The 23,274-nt window shown below is 43.1% G+C and overlaps 2 protein-coding genes across 4 annotated transcripts; one reads left to right on the top strand and one right to left on the bottom strand.

Annotated features, from left to right (window-relative positions):
* The first annotated feature begins 1,353 nt into the window (after positions 1-1,353).
* LOC120438247 (pectinesterase inhibitor 10-like) lies at positions 1,354-5,511 on the top strand. Of its 3 annotated transcripts, XM_039608693.1 has the most exons (8): positions 1,354-1,543; positions 1,626-1,661; positions 1,965-2,176; positions 2,589-2,750; positions 3,528-3,899; positions 4,036-4,103; positions 4,613-4,653; positions 4,990-5,511. In XM_039608693.1, the coding sequence occupies exons 4-8, from the start codon at positions 2,714-2,716 to the stop codon at positions 5,111-5,113; spliced, it is 642 nt and encodes a 213-aa protein (XP_039464627.1). In that variant the 5' UTR covers positions 1,354-1,543; positions 1,626-1,661; positions 1,965-2,176; positions 2,589-2,713; the 3' UTR covers positions 5,114-5,511. The 3 variants fall into 3 exon arrangements, with proteins under 3 accessions (XP_039464627.1, XP_039464626.1, XP_039464625.1); XM_039608692.1 differs by lacking the exon at positions 1,626-1,661; XM_039608691.1 differs by having other exon boundaries at positions 1,354-1,661.
* Positions 5,512-6,493: 982 nt separating this feature from the next.
* On the bottom strand, positions 6,494-22,689 carry LOC120434367. Its single transcript, XM_039602343.1, has 13 exons — positions 22,447-22,689; positions 21,629-21,861; positions 21,358-21,531; positions 21,168-21,261; positions 20,785-20,865; positions 20,572-20,689; positions 20,406-20,497; positions 20,198-20,291; positions 8,429-8,596; positions 8,148-8,303; positions 7,664-7,900; positions 6,866-6,967; positions 6,494-6,705 (listed from the first exon to the last, which is right to left on the bottom strand). The coding sequence occupies exons 2-13, from the start codon at positions 21,727-21,729 to the stop codon at positions 6,494-6,496; spliced, it is 1,629 nt and encodes a 542-aa protein (XP_039458277.1). The 5' UTR covers positions 21,730-21,861; positions 22,447-22,689.
* Between the last annotated feature and the right edge of the window lie 585 nt (positions 22,690-23,274).

The raw sequence follows: 23,274 nt of genomic DNA, 5'->3' as shown, positions 1-23,274 counted from the left end.
CATTATCAGCAGCAGCACTCTGCACGGCCCTGTTCCTATTGGGCACATGATCAGGAGCACAGCCCTGTTAGTGTCTTCAGTGAAAGTTCACATCTTTGCACCTTTCTAATATAAAATGCTTTCTGTAGCAAGCTGAAACATGTCTGTCTCTTTATTTCTGCTTCAGTATCTTACACAGTGAACATGATACATGGCATAAATACTTCAGGCAGAACATGGTACTTCAAGTTTATATGTGTGTAGACCTTCTAAAAGTTGATGCAGCTGCTAACTGATCTGGGATCACTGCACACATAATCTACAATGAAGAGGTGAGCAGTGGGAACACCTGCATGTATAAAACAGGTGTAACAGGACTAAATCTGTACAATCCAACAGCAGGGTCGTCCTGATGTCACACCTCAAGTGCCCCATGACAGAGACTTATTGAGCTGTTTGTGCACATTTAATTATCTTTGTTTCCTCTTAGCTCCATACATTGTTCTATAAACTTCAGTGCTTAGCTTTTGGTTTTTACCTCCTCTGATGGTAAAGGTCAAATGTCAGAGGCGTTCCAGGACAAACTGATACTACTCTGCTGCCCCCTGCTGGATCTTTAAACACAGTGCATCTCACAGGTACATAAACTACCAACCCGTTTTCACTCCCGACGCGTAAAATACTGACGATTTGTCACGTCCCTTAACTTCTCATGCTGACGCTGAAGGTACCCTTCCACGTTTTTATGCGACGCTGTGGGTTGTCAATTCATTCCAATATGAACCCGCTCTCGGCGATCAGAGACGCTTCGAGCAGAGGCTCCAGCCATCTATTTACTCCAATAATAACCCCGTCACGGCGAAACGTGACGCCTTGAAGTACAATCTAACTGAAAACCGGGGACCCTCTCCGCAAACGGGTTTTTCTCCCTAATTTAATGCTTTCTTTTAATGACATCGTTAACATTTCTCAACAAAAACACATGAAAGTAACACTGATAATTCAACAATAAAATCGCTTCATTTTCCAAAGTGATTCACGATCTGAAAGTGCGCAGATTTAACGTACATAATCCTTGGTTGGGTTTATTATTTTTATTTCACACGTAAAACACATTTATAGTTTTATTCACCACTCCTGTTAGTTTTGGATGCGCTCGGCTCCAACCAATCAGACCAATTTAAGCTAACGGCGCACTAATCCCGTAACTGCACACTACCCATAAGCCTCAAGCACCGTTGCTATGGAAATGAAGATAATCAACAGCTTGGTGCTACCCGTTATTCCTTTATTTACTCTAAAATAATAACCAGCGATAATACGAAAATAAACTGGCCCAGTGTTTAATTATGTAATTACAAATTGCAAATTTTATTTTTTTTATTTTATTTTATTTTTTTGCAATATTTATCTACAAGCGTGCCTTTAGCGACACGTCAACAGATCTTAAGCAAGGCGATTGGATGGTTTTTACTGCAATGCATCTTGGGAGTCGTAGTAAATGGATCTTTCAACTCACGGTCCAGCGAATTTTTCGACTCGACACGAGGCAGATCTTAGCTAGGTAAGTTGTGATAAACTGTGGGTAATTTGCATGTTCACTGAAATATTAATCAGCTGATATTAAACTTGAAATGTTTTCACAGAGCAGTCTGTGTACCAAGAGAACTACTTCTGCAAAGGTTTATTTAATTTTTTTGTGACATATTCTCATGTGTAAGACACTTGCTTGGCCACCCAGCTAATGTTAGTACTGCTCTATTTTAGCAATGTATCTTTTCTCTAATTAATTCATTTTTTTTAACCCTATTCTCGTAATTAACTCAATATTAACGACTTTAATCTCGTGATTGATTTTTTTTTTCTAAATATGGTGTAATACTGCCTCGTAATACAAGTTATTTCTTTGGTCACAAATTATTTTTGTAACGATTTCACCAAAACAGACCTGAAATAATCCCTACATGTTCCATTTTCATTTGCAGAAATTACAAAGCCAAAAACCCAAACCATGCCCTTCCTGTCAGGCTCCAAACACCTGCAACAGGAAGACATGCAGTGGATGCCTGGGCAGCCTGAACGTAAAGGAGGGATTGAAAAAAAAAAACAAGAACAGCAACTGGGCTGCCTCTGTTAAAAAAAAAAAACAAAACAGAAATGCGAGCAGGGTGGTTAATTCAGCCCAGTTATCAGTAAGGTCAGATCTAATAAGTGGTTCTTTATTAATCACAGTTGTCAGTGTTTTCTTGTATATCATGAAGTAAGAAACTAACAAGACATGTATATACACATAACATATTTATTTATAAAAGAGCATAAGTAAAAAAGTTATTCACATCAGAATAACATAATCACACTAAAGACATCAAACTAGACAAAACTATTTTTATTTAAGCTACTTCTGATTTCTAATTTAATCGGCTATTAACAGAGAGACAAAACATTTCAAGATGGATTTTATCATTAATTTACAGGTTTGGTTACCATAATTACTTTTTAACTATTTACAACAATAAAACACCAAAGATGTGACACTTAAAGGTTTGTTATACATCAATTTGCTTACATGAAAGACTGGCTGCATATGTTTTTCTTTGTTGTTCTTGCAGGTTTCAAAACTACATGCCCTGGGCTTCCAGCCAATTCTGTTTCTTGGACAGTTTGACCGAAAGGGCCGTATAGTAGGGGACGTGATCACATAGAGCCAGCGGATGGTGCTGCATGTGACATCCTCATGAAGATGAGGAAACTTTATGAACACCTTCTGAGAAGTAAGATATGCTTTGTCCATTATCTCTGTCCTTATCAGGTAGCCTATCCTAGCTGTCTTTGGGTGATACTCATTGTACACCTTACATAAGTAGGCAGTTCACCACGAGATATAGAGACCAACAAGATGGTGAAGATGAGGATAGTTAACAGTCACCAGCTATTCTATTCTATTCTACTCTATTTTGTTCTATTCTATTCTATTATTCAGCCAAGGTTCAGACCAGTAACCTTCTTGCTGTGAGGTGACAGCTGCCCTACATGTCCTGTTGCTAACATGAAAATAGTGTTATATATGCCGTATTACCTCCCCATGTGGCGTTCACCTCACCAAAGCTAGCCATACTGGACCTCTGGTGTTACCCACCTGAACAATTTTGTATGTGTGTGTGTGTGTGTATAGTATGGTCTTTCACACTCATATATATAAAAATGTAATTTTAAAAATCTTCTCGAAAACCAGACCTGATAATTCTCTTCGAGACTTTCTAGTATAACAAAAGTCATCAGCTATCTGGATTTATAGTCACACTCATTAATTTATTAATGTACAATGTAGAAAAGCACTACAGATGTCACACTACCCCCGAGGGCACTTGTACTGAATGATTTGGGTCAGTGACGGTGTGAGATGACTTATTTGATGCCAATATTTACAAGTTGTAACTTTAGTAAAAACCTAACTGAAAACATGCAAATCACTACTTATTATGTGTTTATGTGTACTGTACATTTTTTCAACCCATTTTAATGAATATTTAATATTTAAAATTTTGCAGAATTACAAGCTTCACCTCCTGCTAAAAGTTCTACACCAGCAGCTGGACCATCCTCTGCTGACAGTGTCGATGCTGGACCAGTCCCAGACCCAGAGGCTCTAAACGAGGAATTTATTCTTCATTTAGAGCCTGAACCAACATCTTCCCTCTGTCAGCCTCCTGTATCCTCCTCTTCATCTCTGCTTCCTCCTGCATCCTCCTCTTCATCTCTGCTTCCTCCTGCATCCTCCTCTCCGTCTCTGCTTCCTCCTGCATCCTCCTCTCCGTCTCCGCTTCCTCCTGCATCCTCCTCTTCATCTCCGCTTCCTACATTTCCCTCAATTTCTACGGCGTACACCTCGGATGTCCAAAACAAAAAAAGGACAAGGAAAGGTTAGATGTTACGGTATTGTAAATGTACGAAATACATGACAGGTTCGTTAAGTTTGTTAAGATTTCTTTTTCTTAATTTTTGCATTTTCTCCAGTCTTACAGACCTCATGTAAATATTTCATTTGTTATTTTTCAGAATGCCGAAAACACCGTACACAGAAGATTTTCAAATATGAAGAGATAGTAGACAGGAGAGTTGTAAATGTAAGTAATTTAGCCTGCTGTTGTGCAGATTTGTTTGCGTCTTTGGACTTCCCGGATTTGAACTGTGCCTGACTGACTATCCATGAGCTTTTGTATTTGATGAATCTACGCTAATTCAGCCATTGAGTCTGGATTTCACTCCAAGTAGGGCATTAAATAGGAACATACCACCTGATACAACCTGGTCGTGCTGCCTTCCTGGTGTTTACGTTCTTTAAAGTCCTCCTGACATCATGCTCAGAAGGAGTGATTGATGTGGAGGTGCTCCTTCCATTCAGTAACATCTGCTTCAGTTAGTTTTGCTTGTGAGCCACAATGTAAGCAGTGTTGCTTTGCTGACATGCACTCGATGCTGGCAGTACAAGCATTGTAGTGGTTCTTATGTTTTTGTAAACTAATTGTATAATATATTGAGCCATTCAATAGTACACAAATGTTTATAAGCTCCTTTTTGTATGCAACTTGCATGTCTTTCTTAATTAACTGTTTGTTTATATCATGTTTTTCAGGAAAAAGAAGTTAAAGTCAAGTGGAAGCCCTGCTCGATATGGTATGTAGTAACAACATTGTTGGACCGGAACAGACATTTATATTGTTGATAAATAGTTATCACCTCAGTTTGAATTCATGTATTTGGACTAAAGTAAATTGGGAGCTTTTAGCTTTTAGCTGAGGAGCTTGATAGCTGTCCACCTCCAAAGTTCATTATGAGTTTTGGAGGTGGACATGGTCAAGACTTTTAAGAGTAGGCATAAGACTTTACTTCTTTATAGAGCTTATAGTTAGGGCTGGTTCAGGTCAGCCTTTAGTTATGCTGTCATAGGACCAGACTGCTGGGGGTTAGTGTCCCCCCCCCCCCTCTCTCTCCTCTGTCTGTCTCTTTCAGGGTTATGCAGGCTCAGTATTGGTTGAAGATGCAGTCACATCTCCTTTTACTGAAAACTCTCCCCCTCTCCCTCACCATCTGTAAGCATACATGTCTCAGTAATGCAGTTCATGCATGTTACTAACTAAACTTCTTCCCTGGAGTTTCTGTGCTCTCTCATCCAGCAGGTTCCGATGGCTCGTGGCTGCTGCTGTGGTCCTGCTTGACATCTACTACATATATTATTACTCTCTGACTTGATTTGATTAATTTATATTACAATGAAGGTGTATAAAGCATGACATGAATATAGAAGATATTTCATCCTAAAAAATTGTCATATGTCACAACCTAAATTATCCTATTTTGTGTGTGGTTGTCGTTGTTGTTTATGTTTTTCTCCTGACTGTGGCAAAGTGTGGGATGACACATGAGAATCTGCGCAGTTTTACACACAGTAAACCAGATCCCTGTGTGCGATCGCACAGTTCAGTTTGTAGTTCAGCATAAAAGTTCGAAATAAAATATTTACTATACATTTCAGCCAGTGTCAGTCTCTGTTTCACTCTCCAATTTGTTTCAAGTAAAGTAAGTAACATCTTGTATGATGTGATTAGGGTCAGCAGTACTGTGTATGGGAGCCTAAAGCAAAGTTAACTGCACCAGTAGCAGCTTCAGAACATATTGTATATTATATGTTTCTACCTTTTGCAATATGTCATGTTTAGATGCCGTGACAATTGCACATTTGGAGTTGTGGTTATGTGGTTTTTATACACAGGGTATTAGAAAATAATTGAAATTTTTTCTTGTTTGTTTACACATTATTATTGTTAATATTATTATTAGATACCAAAGACACAATTTGATTAAGGGTTTTCCTGTCATTATTTCAATAAAAATGCAATTACACACATAAACAATAGGATCAAAATAAACTTTTAAAAAGTCTATTATCAAATGCTGATTTTCAAAACATTCTAGAGGAAAATAGAGATAAAATAATCTGAATAATAACAGTGATCTTGGATGATGATGGAGACTTCAATGGATTATTCTGTTTCAATCAATATTTTCATATCTATGACAATAATTTGATAAGATCAAAGAAGGCAATGACTCCAAAATGGGAGTTATGTCATTATATGTATCCAGGAATATGTGCCTGAGGATAGTTGTCATGAAATCAATATTAAATCAAAGTATTACTTAATTACCACAGCTGACACGAGTTCTCCATAGCTGCCTGCTGTCTCAGGATCTGTCTCCAAAAAGGACCAGGGAGCGCTAACATGTTATGTTCTAAACTGATGCAGAAAATGCACATTAAACATAATATAAACTTACTGAGTGAAGTAATGTCAAGAGGATTCCTTTAGCTCCTATTGGGTTGGTTCCTTGATCAATGCAATACAGAATCATTAATCTGGTTTTATGTAATGTCCTTAAAACACGTCAAAATGAGGCTCACTAGTCTGTGTGGCCTCCACATGCCTGTATGACCTCCCTACAACACCTGGGCATGCTACTGATGAAGTGGCAGATGCTCTCCTGCGGGATCTCCTCCCAGACTCCTGGACATTTTGTGCTGCAGTTGGTGGATGGAGCGAGACATGATGTCCCAGATGTCCTCAATTGCATTCAGGTCTGGGGAACGGGTGGGCCAGTCCACAGCATCAATGCCTTCGTCTTGCAGGAACTGCTGACACACTCCAGCCACATGAGGTCTAGCATTGTCTTGCATTAGAAGGAACCCGGGGCCAACCGCACCAGCATATGGTCTCACAAGGGGCCTGAAGATCTCATCTCAGTACCTAATGCCAGTCAGGCTACCTCTGCCGAACACATGGAGGGCTGTGCGGTCCCCAAAGAGATGCCACCCCACACCAAAACTGACCCACTGCCAAACCATCATGCTGGAGGATGTTGCAGGCAGCAGAAGGTTCTCCACAGCGTCTCCAGACTCTGTCACAAGTGCTCAGTGTGAACCTGCTTTCATCTGTGAGGAGCACAGGGCACCAGAGGCAAAGTTGCCAATCTTTGTGTTCTCTGGCAAATGCCAAACATCCTGCACGGTGTTGGGCTGCAAGCACAACCCTCACCTGTGGACGTCGGGCCCTCATGCCACCCTCATAGAGTCAGTTTCTGACCGTTTGAGCAGACGTGCACATTTGTGGCCTGCTGGAGGTCATTTTGCACGGCTCTGGCCTTTCTTTCCTACTGCACAGTACCTTCCCTTACCGTTAGTTTCCTATTCTTTTACTTATTCTTTGATGACGGTTGTCTTTCTAGATAAGCAATTTCATTTGCTCTTGTGCGAGTCAGTGGCTCGGGTGCATTCTGGGACTGTCAGTTCACCAGTGTGCTGGCATGCTTCTTAACAAACACACCACTACAGCAAACATCTCAATTGTACTTGTTGATTTCTTCGACAAAACACTGAACAAAAATTTCCTTGTGAGTTTGCTGCCTGGTGCTTTTAAATTCTGTGGTAATATGAGCAGCACAGAAAACATTCCATGAATTAAATTATGTTAGTCTATCTAAACATGTACACTAGTCATTAAATTACATGGGAAAGCATGATTATGGGTAAACAACTGCACCAAGGGAATTACATTTTTCTCCTCAAAATGTAAAATGTCTGTTGAAAAAAATCACATTAAACAGAGATGTGATTAACTTTTTATTTTACCAAAAATAACATCAATGGTGACACAGTCTTCATCAGAAGTGCTCAAATCACTCTCAGTGGCATCATCTGGAATGTCTTCCTCCTCCTCCGAGTCCATTTCCAGGAGTGGTTGGTGGCTGAGGATTCTCTTGTACATGTCCTTTACTTTGAGCATTTCAGCTTTCAGTTCACTTTGTTTTTTTAAAACCAGGCTATGGAGTCCCTTCTGTGCATCCTCCAACATGCCAACAAGGGAGGCTGGAAAAAAGAACAAAACAAATAAATATGAGTAAAGTAAAAAAAACAAACAAAAAAACCCCTCACCTCATAAACACAAGGAATTAGGATCCTGTAATTAAACTTTTTTTTAAAGGGTTGTTTATCTAGATTGCTAGCAGAGTTAGCTAGCAATCTAGGTATAGGTAAAAGATCCAGTAAGACTTTAGCATCTGCTCTTATTTTCAATTGATTCATCAAATAATTAATAAATAAATAAAGTGCTTACAGTCTGAGGAGATTGTCCCCAACACCACAGATCGCATTCGCAACACTGTCCAGTGATGCCGCATCTCCCTGCAAAGGATCATCTCCTCCTCTCTCAGGCGCCTCACAGCCATCACATTCTCAAAGACCTTTCTCTTTGTCTGGAGTTGAGCAGCAGCTACAGTTTAACAACATCAGATGGGAAAACATAGTAGCACGTTATGACTCAAGAACAAAACATTCAACTACTGCTCAGATACTGGGAGTTTGTTTAAAAAGGATATTTATAAATCAAGAGCTTACGTTCACTTGTGCTCTGCCAGGGCCAAACGTCGGTCTGGATGAGGGCATCACTGGATACGATTTGCTTTGTTGGTTCAGCAAGCTTGTTGTAGTCGTCAACAGCAGCCGCCAAGCGTTTCTTCTCAACTAAGATGACCTTGCGAATTCTGTGTCGCCTCTTGTTGCTATCTGTAAATAATCATAAAAAATTCACACCTTCACATAATGTATATATTTACATTTTAATCTACACTCATCAATTTGTTTGCTAGAACACGCATCACATCCAGATTAAACAAACCTGGATCTGATTTTATTCTGTTTACAAAGTAGCTGTACAAACTGTACAAACTGAGCATCAAACGGTCCATTTCAAAGAAACCGTGACACCATTTTGTCTGTATAGACTGTGTTCGCACTCTGATGATGACGACAAGCTCCTCTATTCGTGCCTGCAACGCTCCAAGGCTGCCATCAGTTTGATCAGTTTCTAAGTGAGAGGAATATTAATCAGAATACAGGATGAGTAACAGTCGCCAAACTACAGTGGACTCTGTAATCACTGACTTGATGATATTCATTATAAGACATCTGTAGCCTTCATGTGCTGCATTATCATTAGATAACAAGTATGTCGGTGTTCAGGTTTATAAAACCAACTAGTACGACATCATTTCAACCCAGGTTCAATCCAATTTGATGAAACGCAAAAACTCTGCCATAAATTCCACTTTTACAAGGCTTATTTTTCTTTGTTTGTTGACACTGTCAGAAAGATATTAATTCTACCTTAAGTTCTTTAATGAGGCCATGTGATAGGTTCTTGTGCTTAAACCTATTCGCTGGAACGTTAAAGGCAATGTAATAACACAGCAAGCAAGACACGAAGTAGGCAAAGTTCTTTGGGTTACTCATGCATGAGGGAGGCCTGCCTGGAGCCAAGTGTCGTTCCACCTACTTGACCTCCATCAGACTCTCAGCCAGGTTCCCCATAGCACTCCTTTTATTGAGGTTACTTGAATATGCATAGGGTCATTAACATATGATGTATACATACACACAAAGGGTACCTTGCCTGTGGTTTTGCAAAGAGTGTGTGTGTGTGTGTGTGTGTGTGTGTGTGTGTGTGTGTGTGTGTGTGTGTGTGTGTGTGTGTGTGTGCTGACCAAAAGGGTCACACAGCAGGAACAACATCCTAGGTCATAAAGAGGGTAACCTCCCACACCCAATCTATGGTTCACCTAGATAACACAGTGAAGCCATACAAAGGGCAGGAAGTTTTACCACATCAAACAGACCTTCACAAGGATGTTGCCTGTGATAAAACACTACAGCCCCCACTCAGAACCTCGAGAATCTGGGGAGGGGAGAACAAAAGAATTCCTTTCAACATACAGTTAAAGTACAAATGGTAAGAATAAAAATGACAAACATTTAACAATTCACTCTAACATTTCCCTCCTGTTTTGTGATTTTTATGCTCCAAATTATTCCTATGTAGTATATTCTCAGTAATGCACCTCTTGCTTAACATTTTCAGTGCAGGCGTCATTCATACACAGGCCTCTGTCATGTCATTCATTTCAGTCATTTCATATTGTTGTAAAAGTACATAATTAACAAATGTATCAGAAATCATTTTAGTTAACCGTGATCTTATACATGGTAAAATGCATCCTATACATAAGCAAACAAATGAATTGTTACTTTAATAGTTAAAATAAGAAAGCAACACTTCAAAAACACTCCAGCTTGGTGGTGCTCCTCCATAAGACATGTAAAGAGCATGTCTCTCTGTAGAGTGGTTTAAGCTCTATAGGGCGTCATAATTGTCTCTTCCAGATGTTCCCATCACTGTTCATAGGACCAGAGTCCAAATGTATGTAGAATAAACAGTCAAACATACCAGGTGGTTTTATTGCTTGTCAACATGGGTCTCATCTTCAAAGCTGCAGACCTCGTCAACACTTTAGTTTTATGGCCTCTCTGCCAACCCCATCACCTCACTTCAGGCCTCCGTCCTGTGGGGGATATTTATGACTCCTCCATTGTCCATCCTCTGCAGGAAAAATCCTCTGTGGAAAGGGTGCTGGATCCAGTTATCTTACTGCTGCTATGATCCCAGCAGTCTTCAGTGTGCCATCGTATGCACAGTACAGTGACACAGCATTAGGTGATGTTCATAGGAAACTGCTATCATCACCACCATAGCTTCTGGTTCCTGTGCTTCTCACAGAATCATGATGCCATCCTTGGACTCCTTCTGCGCTGTCGATTGGAGCTTGGCACGCTCCCCTCATCCTTCAGGTGCCCATCTGTCGTCCACAATCTCTTCTGTTGGCCTCTGAAAAGCCCCCTTGGCACAGCTCTCATTCCAACGCAGCTTCGTGGTCCTTGCTGTGGCTCCGAAGTCTGATCTCATGATGGGCCCCAAACAGCTCGACCTTTGACCTCAACCACTGCCTGGACTGTCAGCTCTGCCTGGAATGGGTTCTTGCTTCTCACTGGGCCTCTGAAGATTTCTCAGGAGGTTCCTTTCAGCAATACTCTGACTGCTGCACCTGTATTTCCTTGCTAGGAGGAAAAACCTATCTCTGGAAAGCATGTAAACCATCATCAAACCACATTCTTTAGTTCAGTGAGCTTCATCTATGGACCATCAAAGCCTCATCTGAACATAGATGCACCACTTTACATAAGTTTAATACCCGTAAATGAACTGTTAATCACACAAAAATCATAAAAACATAGTTTAGAAAACATAAAAAAGATAGTTTCATGTAACTCTATAATTCTGGACCCCTCCCCTTGACGCATGGACACTCCCATGAGTCAACTCATCAAAACCAGATTCCTGTCTAAAAGAAAAAGGTTAGCTAGATCATGTCCCAGGCAACATCAGGGCATCTCCTCTGGAGCAGCTCCGTAACCCTGCAATAAAAGACGTTAGTGTGTTTTGCATAATAAGTTTGCTTCACATCTGGCTCCACCTGGAGCCTGCACACACACCATCATGGCCTGGAAAACAAGATCTGGAAGTAAAATCAACCTTCACACTTATAAACAATTGAATCTTTAGAGTAATAAAGCACTCAGCATCAGCAGGACAAGTATCATGTGCAGGTTTTCTCAAATCAGTAAACTACAGTTATCGGCATAATTACCCCAAACATGGATCATCCCATGTACTCAGTTAACATTAATGTAATCGGTGACTTCCCTTAAGCAAAGTCACTCCATGTATTTAACACTAGGAGCTCAGTAGTGGCCAGCTAATGAGCCCCATATTAAACTATTCCATAAACACTGCATCTCTTAGTTGCTTTCTCATGTTACTTGTCCGTCTCTGCTGAATCCTCTACATGCACTCTTAGGAAAACAAACATTAGCAACACACATGGACAATCCTGGAGGTCAGGCACAAATTGACAGGTTCCAGAGGTGCTACAAAAGACCATAAAGTTAGCCATCCATAGCCGTGGAAAGAAGTGACACTAGTTTCAACACCGGAATGTCTCACATGTTATTAATATCATCAAAGTAACCTTTACATTTCCCCAACAACACAGTGTAACAGCATCACCAACTCATAACCTGTAAACACAGTTTTCTTCACACATAAACCCAGAAATCCTGTTGTAGAAAACATCAACCAGCTGTCCTGGTATAAATCACATGATCAAATCACACGAAGAACTGTAATGCTGTAGAAAAGTTAGCGCTGCGCAGGTGTATACACACTTTCTCACAGTTACCTCTGTGAGCAACACAAGGTAGTGAATAACACCCCTGGTAGATGCACAGACACAGAAAGTGGCATTTAAAAGGTTAAATCGGTATGGCCAAAGCTCACGCAACCTCAAATGTTGCTGTCCTCTTTCTGCTCCTGTAAAAAGAAACACACATAGATTCATCTGCACCTTTGTCAGGTGGGGGTTAACTTCGCACAGTGATGTCAGTCAGTCTGTCAGCTTCTGTCCGCTTTTACCAGTCAGTCAGTTTTATTTTCTCTCACTCATTCATTCATTCATTCTTTCTTTGCTGACAGTGGAAATTATTGTCGCATTTTCACTTCCACTTCTCAGCAAAATGACGTCATTTCAAAAAAGAAAAGAAGAACTTTTAGATCGGATTATCTCGCTGAATCCTTTTTGGGCAGGGACTCATTTTCTAATTGTCCCAGATAAGTGACTTTCTCCTGAGCCCATTTTAATGTGGAGAAACTCACTTGCAACAATTTTCTCGACGACGTGTCGTATAGCGCTTCCGTTCTAATCGTGCAGATCTGCTCAAACAGAGATTATCAATAAAACTTTCAGTGCACTGTGAAAGTATCAAAATAAAAAGGCCTCATTAAGTCATGACACATGCTCCTCATCTCAGGAGGGTAAATCATACCATTAGCATGGTTTATCATACCATCATACTAATTGGCAGGCTCAACTTCACAACAAAAGAAAAATCATTAGCTAGATTAATTCAAAACCAACCATCAGCCGCACAACACACAACATAAGCCTCATGTCTCATTAGCTATGAATTTTAATCCCCGGGACTGTCCTTTTTTCCCCATCATCATAAACATGTGACATGTTGTCATGGATTTCGCAAAAAACGTTTGTTCTTATGTATTCAAAGTTTTGTATTTGGATGCAGGATTCACTCGCACATCACAACAGGAAACTCAGTGTTTTAGAGTCTCCACTCTAACAAACTCCAACACATCCCATTCACTTGTGCTAGAATTCAGTCACCTTTCCTTAATTTAAGAACCATCAACCAATTTGCATATCAGCTATTAACCCACTAAGATGACAGGACAACAGAAATGCATGTTCAAAATCCATCCATCCATCCATCCTCATCCGCTTTATCCGAAGTCGGGTCGCGGGGGCAGCAGCCTAAGCAGAGAAGCCCAGACCTCCCTCTCCCCAGCCACCTCCTCCAGCTCATCCGGGGGAACACCAAGGCGTTCCCAGGCCAGCCGAGAGATATAATCTCTCCAGCGCGTCCTGGGTCTGCCCTGGGCCTCCCTCCCGGTGGGACATGCCCGAACACCTCACCCAGGAGGCGCCCAGGGGCATCCTTGTCAGATGCCCGAACCACCTCAACTGGCTCCTTTCGATGTGGAGGAGCAGCGGCTCTCTCTGAGCCCCTCCCGGATGGCCGAACTTCTCACCCTATCTCTAAGGGAGAGGCCAGCCACCCTTCGGAGGAAGCTCATTTCTGCCGCTTGTATCCGCGATCTCGTTCTTTTCGGTCACTACCCACAGCTCGTGGCCATAGGTGAGGGTCGGGACGTAGATCGACCGGTAAATTGAGAGCTTCGCTTTTACACTCAGCTCCCTCTTCACCACGACGGACCGGTGCAGCGTCCGCATCACTGCAGCCGCAGCACCAATCCGTCTGTCGATCTCCGGCTCCCTTCTCCCATCACTCGCGAACAAGACCCCGAGATACTTAAACTCCTCCACTTGGGGCAGGAACTCATCCCGACCCGGAGTGGGCATTCCACCCTTTTCCGGCTGAGAACCATGGCCTCAGATTTGGAGGTGCTGATCCTCATTCCCGCTGCTTCACACTCGGCTGCGAACTGTTCCAGTGCGAGCTGGAGGCCCCCACCGATGAAGCCATCAGAACCACATCATCCGCAAAAAGCAGAGATGAGATTCTGAGGCCACCAAGTGAAAGCCCTCCGCCACTTGGCTGCGCCTAGAAATCCTGTCCATAAAATTATGAACAGAATCGGTGATAAAGGGCAGCCTGGCGGAGCCCATCACCCACCGGAAACGAGTCCGACTTATTGCCGGCAATGCGAACCAAACTCTTACAACGGTTGTATAGGGATCGAATGGCCCGTAGCAGTGGGCCAGACACCCCATACTCCCGCAACACCTCCCACAGGACACCCCGAGGGACACGGTCGAATGCCTTCTCCAAGTCCACAAAACACATGTAGACTGGTTGGGCAAACTCCCATGCACCCTCAAGTATCCTCGAGAGGATAAAGAGCTGGTCCAGTGTTCCGCGACCAGGACGAAAAACCGCATTGTTCCTCCTGTATCCGAGGTTCGACTAACGGACGAACTCTCCTTTCCAGCACCCTGGCATAGACTTTCCCAGGAGGCTGAGGAGTGTGATCCCCTGTAGTTGGAACACACCCTCCGGTCTCCCTTCTTAAAGATGGGGACCACCACCCCGGTCTGCCAGTCCAAGGGTACTGCCCCTGATCTCCACGCAACATTGTAGAGGCGTGTCAACCAGGACAGCCCTACAACGTCCAGAGCCTTCAGGAACTCGGGCGGACCTCATCAACACCAGGGCTCTGCCACCGAGGAGTTGTTTAACTGCCTCAGTGACCTCGACCCCAGAAATTGGCGGGTCATTCCCCTCATCCCCAGACTCTGCTTCCTCCTCGGAAGACGTGTCAGTGGGATTAAGGAGGTCCTCAGTATTCCTTCCACCGTCTGACAATTTTCTCAGTCGACGTCCAGCAGCGCTCCGCCAGCACTATACACAGTGCAGGTAGAGCACCGCTTTCCCCTCCTGAGACGCCTGACGGTTTGCCAGAATCTCTTCGAGGCAGTCCGAAAGTCTTTTTCCATGGCCTCTCGAACTCCTCCCACACCCGAGTTTTTGCTTCAGCCACTGCCCGAGCCGCATTCCGCTTGGCCTGTCGATACCTGTCAGCTGCCTCTGGAGTCCCACAGGCTAACCAAGCCCGATAGGGACTCCTTCTTCAGCCTGGTGGCTCCCTTCACCCCTGGTGTCCACCATTTGGTTCGGGATTACCACCACGGCAGGCACCAACCACCTTGCGGCCGCAGCTCAATGCAGCAGCCCGGCAATGGAGACGCTGAACATGGTCCATTCGGACTCAATGTCCCCAGTCTCCCTCGGAATGTTGTTGAAGCTCTGCCGGAGGTGTGCGTTGAAGATCTCGCGGACTGGGGCCTCTGCTAGACGCTCCCAGCACACCCTCACTACGCGTTTAGGTGCACCGGGTCTGTCCAGCGTCCTCCCCGCCACCTGATCCAACTCACCACCAGGTGGTGATCAGTTGACAGCTCAGCCCCTCTCTTTACCCGAGTGTCCAGAACATATGGTCGCAGGTCTGGTGATACGATTACAAAATCGATCATCGACCTGCGGCCTAGAGCATCCTGGTGCCACGTGCACTTATGGACACTCTTATGTTCGAACAAGGTGTTCGTTATGGCCAAACTGTGATTTGCACAGAAGTCCAATAACAAAACACCACTGGGTTCAGATCAGGGAGGCCGTTCCTCCCAATCACGCCCCTCCAGGTCTCGCTGTCGTTACCCACGTGAGCATTGAAGTCTCCCAGTAGGACAACAGAGTCTCCAGGTGGGGCACCTTCCAGCACCCCCAGGGACTCTAAGAAGGCTGGGTACTCTGAACTGCCACTCGGCGCATAAGCGCAGATGACAGTCAGGACCCGTTCCCCGACCCTGAGGCGCAGGGAACAAACCCTCTCATCCACCGGGAAAAACCCCAATGTACCGGCAGCAAGCCGGGGGGATATTAGAATACCCACCCCAGCCCGCCGCCTCTCACCAGGGGCAACTCCAGACTGAGACAGAGTCCAGCCCCTCTCCAGGAGACTAGTTCCAGAGCCCAAGCCATGCGTGAGGTGAGCCCGACTATATCTAGCCGGTACTTCTCAACCTCACGCACTAACTCAGGCTCCTTCCCCACCAGAGAGGTGACATTCCATGTCCCTATTGCCAGTCTTGGCAGCCGGGATCGGTCCGCCAGGGCCTCCGCTCCTGGCCGCCGCCCGACACACATTGCACCCGACCCCTATGGCGCCTCCTGCGGGTGGTGGGCCTGCGGGAGGATGGGCCCATGTCTCCTCTTCGAGCTGTGCCCGGCCGGGCCCCATGGACTAAGGCCCGCCACCAGACGCCGCCCTGGGCACCCTCCCGGGCCTGGCTCCAGGGCGGGGGGCCCGGTAACCCTATCCCGGCAGGGTAAACTGTTCCCTCGATGTTCTTTTCATACGGGTCTTCTGAATCGCTCTTTGTCTGGTCCCTCACCCAGGACCAATTTGCCATGGGAGACCCTACCAGGGGGCAAAAGCCCCCAGACAACATAGCCCCTGGGATCCCTGTGACACACAAACCCCTCCACCACGATAAGGTAGCGATTCACGGAGTTCAAAATATGTTCAAAATATTATCACAAAAATAGAATTTTCCCTCATACAGTAAATTACTTGTGCTGCATCAATCAGGCAGAAAGCATCTCCCAATTTACTATATTAACAACTAAATTTATTGTCTGATCACTGGTTGGTCAAACCAGAATCCTTTTTTTTCCCACAAAAGTTAAACTGTTGTCCTGCAACATAGTTAGTTAATTGTCAGCATTGGATAAATTCAGCATTTGATAACAAGTGTCTTTTAAATTTACACTATTTTAGCACTGATGAGAGATAACAAGCTGATTTTCATTGCATGTGTGTGTTTGTTATTAGGCAGGTTTAATCAATGTGTCTGGAGCTACATCTCCAGCAGGGCATGTTCTTAAAGCTGCCTTTCCTACACACTTCTCTGCTATTATTTGATCATCATTTTGTAACCAATGTGCTATGAGTCCACTGATCTTTGCATCACTTCTCATCACACGAAGTGACTTGGACGAGATGATAAACAGACTCACATGCTTAAGATGTTGTCTAATCTTCATGGGCTCTCTTGTGTTTGTGTTAGTAGGGTTAATGCATGTTCTGCTTGTGTGTGTGATTTTGTATATGTTTCTTTTCGCAGTGGTTCAGATTCCTTCACAATTTTCCACTTAAGCAGTCAGTTCTCTTTTCCCCAGGTTTACTAACCCAAATTTTGATTTCCCACATTAAACAACAGCTTTCCTCTGTGTCCTTACTTACTCTCACTCTGTTGTCCTCTCCCACTTCAACAGTCCAATAGCCGGCAGTTCTTCTTCAGCTTTGTCCTGTGTTCCACTGTCTCTTCTTGCCATCTTGCTCGAAAGTGGCAAATGTCAAACTCAACAGTCTCCTCAGTTCTCCTCAAACGTCCTTTTCACAAGCACAGTGAACTTTGCAGCTTGTTGGAAACACAGTGTCATTCATCCAATCAGTCAGGATGATGGGTTTGCTTTTCTTCTCCACTGCTGTTTGTCCACACTGCTGCTGCTTGCTGGGACTCTTTGCTCAGGACTTTGCTGCTGTCTCTTTATCTGCCATGTTACTGCTCTTGGAACTGCATTCCTTGTCTTCAGGAGGAGTGAGAGCTCACTTGTGAGGATGAGGGACACATGGAGCTGTAAATAAGTTAGCCAGAAATTGGCCTGAATGTTTCCAATGATGTTAAACTATAACTTTTGTCCGACCGCTGCATATGGGAAATTGATCCGGGTCTGCTCCTCACCTGCAAGTGACACACTGAGACATTTTGATCATTATTCTCACTGCTTAACCAACACACAGAACTCTCCTTTCTTAAAAGCAGAAAATGAGATTGTAGTTGTTCTTGGCTAATAAACACAAAACCTTTTTCCTATGATTTTTCATCTACAATGTAGATTTTGTCTCTTTTCTACTTTATTTTTTTTTTTTTACAATAGCTGGTGACCTGCAGAATCACCGCTCTCACAATTAGAGACAATTACTTTTACACAACGCACACACACACTGCGACTTCAGGCACATTCACACTCACTTTTTTCATCTGCATAAATAAATCATATGGCTGATGATATGTGCCATGGTGATCCATAAGTATGATCACAAGTTCATTTAGTTATTTTTCAACCCAACAAAGCAAATAAACCAAACATGATGCTGATGCTATGAACACTCTACACACATGAATCAAGATCCAGGAAAACTGCTGCGCATCTGAAAGAAGAAGCTGAACTCACGGATACGCTACATACTCGAGTTATCATAGTTCTGTTTCTCTCTCTTTGATGAGTTCTCAGCCAGCTCCTGATCTGATAATGTGTAGCTTGCTCATCAGCTCAGAAGAGACCGCAACGCAACCTCACACAGTGGTTGCGTGCTTTGCCCACAGTGGCAAAGACTTGGATAGTCGCACACAGTGACTACACGCTTTATCGCACACAGTGATAAAGACTTACATTTTCATATTCAACTCAGCTTCTCCATCATTAGGTTTTCAGCTGTTTCACACAGGGTTCAGCATAACAGTTGTTTTCACAGGTGTGCTCTATATCTCACAATGGCTCATATTAGGATGACAGTTTTCAAACAGGTCAAGTGCCTCTATGCACGTAATTAGGTAAAATATTTATCTATTTTACTTCATCTCATATGTCATCGTACTGTATTTGAGCAACCTTAAGCTTAATGCAGATTACTTCTAACAACTGGTTAAAGTAATGGTCTGGAGCACAGGCCGTTGTTGATCAGGGAAATCATCTAAACATTTTGTGTCAGCAAGGAGTGGGGGAAAGCCATTCACCAGAGCATAGCTTAACTGCTGCTGATGTGGACTGGCCTTCTCCACACGCTCTTCAAGGCTGCTGTTTTCCTGAAAACTTCTAACATTTGAATCTCATCCGCGACCAGTTTACGCTCATAACAATTATGAGAATATAAATGGCTCGCGCTGCCGGGAGTAAATTCTTGCATGAATGTGTCATCTCCCTGTGAGGCAGTCTTACTTGCTCGGGAACCCATGATAACAACAACCGTGTCACAGACCATGCCTGCTCCGCAGTCATTAACACAAACACAGCAACACTCTTCTGGGACCCTAACCCAGTCGCGCGACTCAAAACCCAGTGAAGGGACGCTCGGGACACAAACCCAGGGCGATTTCAAAACCGGACACTCACCGAACGCTTGGGCCCTTGGGCGATTTTACCAAAACCTCTCTCTCGGGACCCTAACCCAGTTCTGGGACACTAACCCAGTCAACTCTTCCAACTTACTCGGCGTTGCTTAGCGTGTAATATCAGCCTCAGATCCCGCCGATCGTCATTCGTCGGGGAGAGAAAACGGACAGCTAATCCACCGGCCCGATGACAAATTCTCACGTCTCGCTGACGTCAGGGTTCTCTCCTCGGTGAATGCCGACTCCAGGGATCCGGCTCAAGAAGGACCAATTAATGATAGGTTCTTGTGCTTAAACCTATTCGCTGGAACGTTAAAGGCAATGTAATAACACAGCAAGCAAGACACGAAGTAGGCAAAGTTCTTTGGGTTACTCATGCATGAGGGAGGCCTGCCTGGAGCCAAGTGTCGTTCCACCTACTTGACCTCCATCAGACTCTCAGCCAGGTTCCCCATAGCACTCCTTTTATTGAGGTTACTTGAATATGCATAGGGTCATTAACATATGATGTATACATACACACAAAGAGTACCTTGCCTGTGGTTTTGCAAGTGTGTGTGTGTGTGTGTGTGTGTGTGTGTGTGTGTGTGTGTGTGTGTATTGCTGACCAAAAGGGTCACACAGCAGGAACAACATCCTAGGTCATAAAGAGGGTAACCTCCCCACACCCAATCTATGGTTCACCTAGATAACACAGTGAAGCCATACAAAGGGCAGGAAGTTTTACCACATCAAACAGACCTTCACAAGGATGTTGCCTGTGATAAAACACTACAGCCCCCCACTCAGAACCTCGAGAATCTGGGGAGGGGAGAACAAAAGAATTCCTTTCAACATACAGTTAAAGTACAAATGGTAAGAATAAAAATGACAAACATTTAACAATTCACTCTAACACCATGGTGGGTCCTATTGTTATACACGAGTGCGTTATATTGAGACTCACCTTCAGCCCATTGCTGCAGTGTGTCGTCATCCACACCCAGCTCATTTTTGGTCGCATTCAGGCTCTCCAGTTGTTCTCTAAGGATCCTTATGATCTAAGAATACATTAATAAATGTCATTCACATTGATGTTTTTAGAGTACAGGTGTTTTTCCCCCCATTACCACACACATTAAAATTAGTGTTGAAAAAAAAAAAAAAAAAATCACCTTGAGATATCTCTGGCTCAAACTGCGGCCCAGTTGTTCCACTTTCCTTTTGGTCCACCCCAAAGCCAGGAGGGTCAGCATGTCTGTTCGCCCTGCATTTCAGTTAGTATACAAATAAGAATTAATGAGCAAGATACTGAGTGGAATCTCAGACACGAACACATACCTGCTTTAGACATGTACTTCGTTGTGATGGCCGCCCTAGACAGGAAACTGTTTACTTGTTCCACCTCTTCTCCAACTGTAGAACCGGCCCCATTCTGAAACGCACCTCCCCATTTGATCTATAGAAAGGAGGTCACAATACATGACTGCTGAATTCATTCAACCTTATAACAAAATGTCTCAAACTAATCCAAAACTACAAGCTGCAGTATACCTCGCATTTCCAAATGAGAGCCTTTGCATGCATGACGGAGAGAAAAGGACGCATTGACAAGAGGTTCCTCAGCTGAGCCACCTTGATTAAATATGGGAAATATTTACAGGACACATCGGAGCAAAGGAACGCAATATGTCCTGGGACGCTAAAATTAAGTATACATTAAGAAAAAGTAAAGTAAATAGTATTATAACAACACCAAGAGAAAAATAAAATAAATATCCACCCATCCATATGTATTTATAACACAAACACACACACACACACACACACACACACACACACGTATGTGTATATGGTTATGGCGTTAACGTCATTTTAACAAGATTAACGCTGACAGCACTAATATATATATATATATATATATATGAGTCTCTTACATCATTTGTGTGTCTCTGGATGTATTTCATAAACTCAGCAACTTCCTCATCTTTTTCAATGAAGACACCTTCAAAGTTCGCCTGCTCTGAAGTGCTGAACGGACACAGTGACAGTTGTTTGAAAAGAAACATTAAAATACTTTTTTTCTACAAAGCCATATTTGATTTATGTACACAATGCATAACGTACCTTGTATTTGATTGAATGCGATAAAGCTTACGGTTTCCATCAACTGAGACGGCAAGCACGTCTAGAGTGCAGGCAGGGCAGCTAACGCATGGCTCCTTGCACATCCTGTCCACCTCAAACAGCACTCCACTCCACAAAGCTTTTACAGAAGGCATCAGCTGATATTCGGCCAGTCTTTTGAGTAGAGGACAAACAACAGAATATTCACGGACAGTCATCATAAACATTGATTTGCACAATTTCCTTAAACGTGACAAATTTAGAAACTCACCCTTCCAAAATGGGCTGTTCTTTCATCCAGCATTTTGACAAATGCCTTAAGTGACATCCCTGGTGCAGCCTTCTTAATGTCATAGAAAGACTGAAAGACATCCATTGAAAACAGGGTGCAGAAATTTAAGGTGCCAGGCCAATATCCACTACCCAGGATGTCCTTAACTGAGGGGGACCACATTAAGTCACAGCTGGTGCAGCTCACCACTGGCAGTGCAAGGTTATAACAGCCTTTAGGAAGGATAAAGATAAATTCAGTCATGGGTCAAAGCATTCATTTTTTTCATGTTGTGAAGATTTCATGTTGTTTTCAAAGTGGTCTGGTAAATCCAAATGACCTTTGACAGGTGCCCACATATACTGCGGGCCGAGGGTAATTCAAAACAAGATAGCAATTCTTATATTTGTATCTATTATGTTTCTATTGTTCAGCACTTTGGTCAGGCTTGTGTGTTTTTAAAGTGCTATATAAATAAACAATGATGATGATGATGATGATGATGATGATGATGATGATAGCAATGTACAATTTGCACTAAAACCTGCAAACACATCTATTGTGTATGTACTGTGTGACAAAAGGGCAACTTACCATTTATGGTTACAAGAGCCACAACTGCGCCGGGTGAAACCTCAACGTTACCTGCTGGGCAGTCACACACGGTCTGGGCTTTGCACAGGCAACAGCCGAACTAACATTAAAAACACACAATATATATAAAAAGAATTTGAAATTAAATGATACACAATACATGATACAATAACAGCACCCACTCATAGTACATAGCAAGAAATGCATAGGATTAAAAACCGTACCTATTGGCTTGTGAAACTCTGATGAAGGCTGCAAAAACCCTCCTGTTACTGCCTCTCGGTTGTGCAGGACAAAGCGTGTGTGAACTGCAATATCACACTCAGCACAAAGGAATGGAAGAGGAAGGCAGTCCAGACACCTCACAACTACTTGTTTGCCACACTGACACACACGGTGTGACTGTGGATCCAGAGTAGCTAACATATTGTCTATAAGACAAGGCCTGGCCTCTTTCCACCTTTGCAAGGACACCATGTTTCTGATCTCCTAGTGAGTAGCAGCTGACTCAGACGCCGTCTCACAAGTCATGGCTGCGTCCTCTTCTCCATCCTCCAACAACTGAAGCAGCTCCTGACGCAGCACCTCAGTTCCATACACTAACAGAAAAAATAAATAAATAAAGAAACCCTTCCACAAAGTGAAAAACACTCTAGGCAGTATGTTTCTTAGGACTGCACAAAAGCCCTGCCTAACTCAACTATAACAGTAAACTTTAAAAAAGGAATACCTTCTTTTATATATTGTGAAAGTACCTTTTGTTGGGTTGACACTGGCAACATAACTAGGTTCTTCACGTGGACATTGATGCTGATCTGCGGAAAATGGGGGAAAAAAGAGATTGAAGAATATTTACTTACTGAAACATATATACAGATATATAAAATTTATAATAAATATATCAAATAATATAACGTTTACTACGTACAATAAATTAGACAAGTGTGTCCCCTCTTTAACGTTTGTTTCCAGTAGATCACATTTACAAAAAAAAAAAAAAAAAAAAAAGGTTACCTGCATGTCTTGACGGAGTTCGTCAGCAGCTTGAAGCT

Source organism: Oreochromis aureus, linkage group 3, assembly GCF_013358895.1.
Source record: "Oreochromis aureus strain Israel breed Guangdong linkage group 3, ZZ_aureus, whole genome shotgun sequence".
NCBI lineage: Eukaryota > Metazoa > Chordata > Actinopteri > Cichliformes > Cichlidae > Oreochromis > Oreochromis aureus.
Note: the sequence above shows the minus strand (reverse complement) of the source record. Positions and strands in the feature narration are given on the sequence as shown.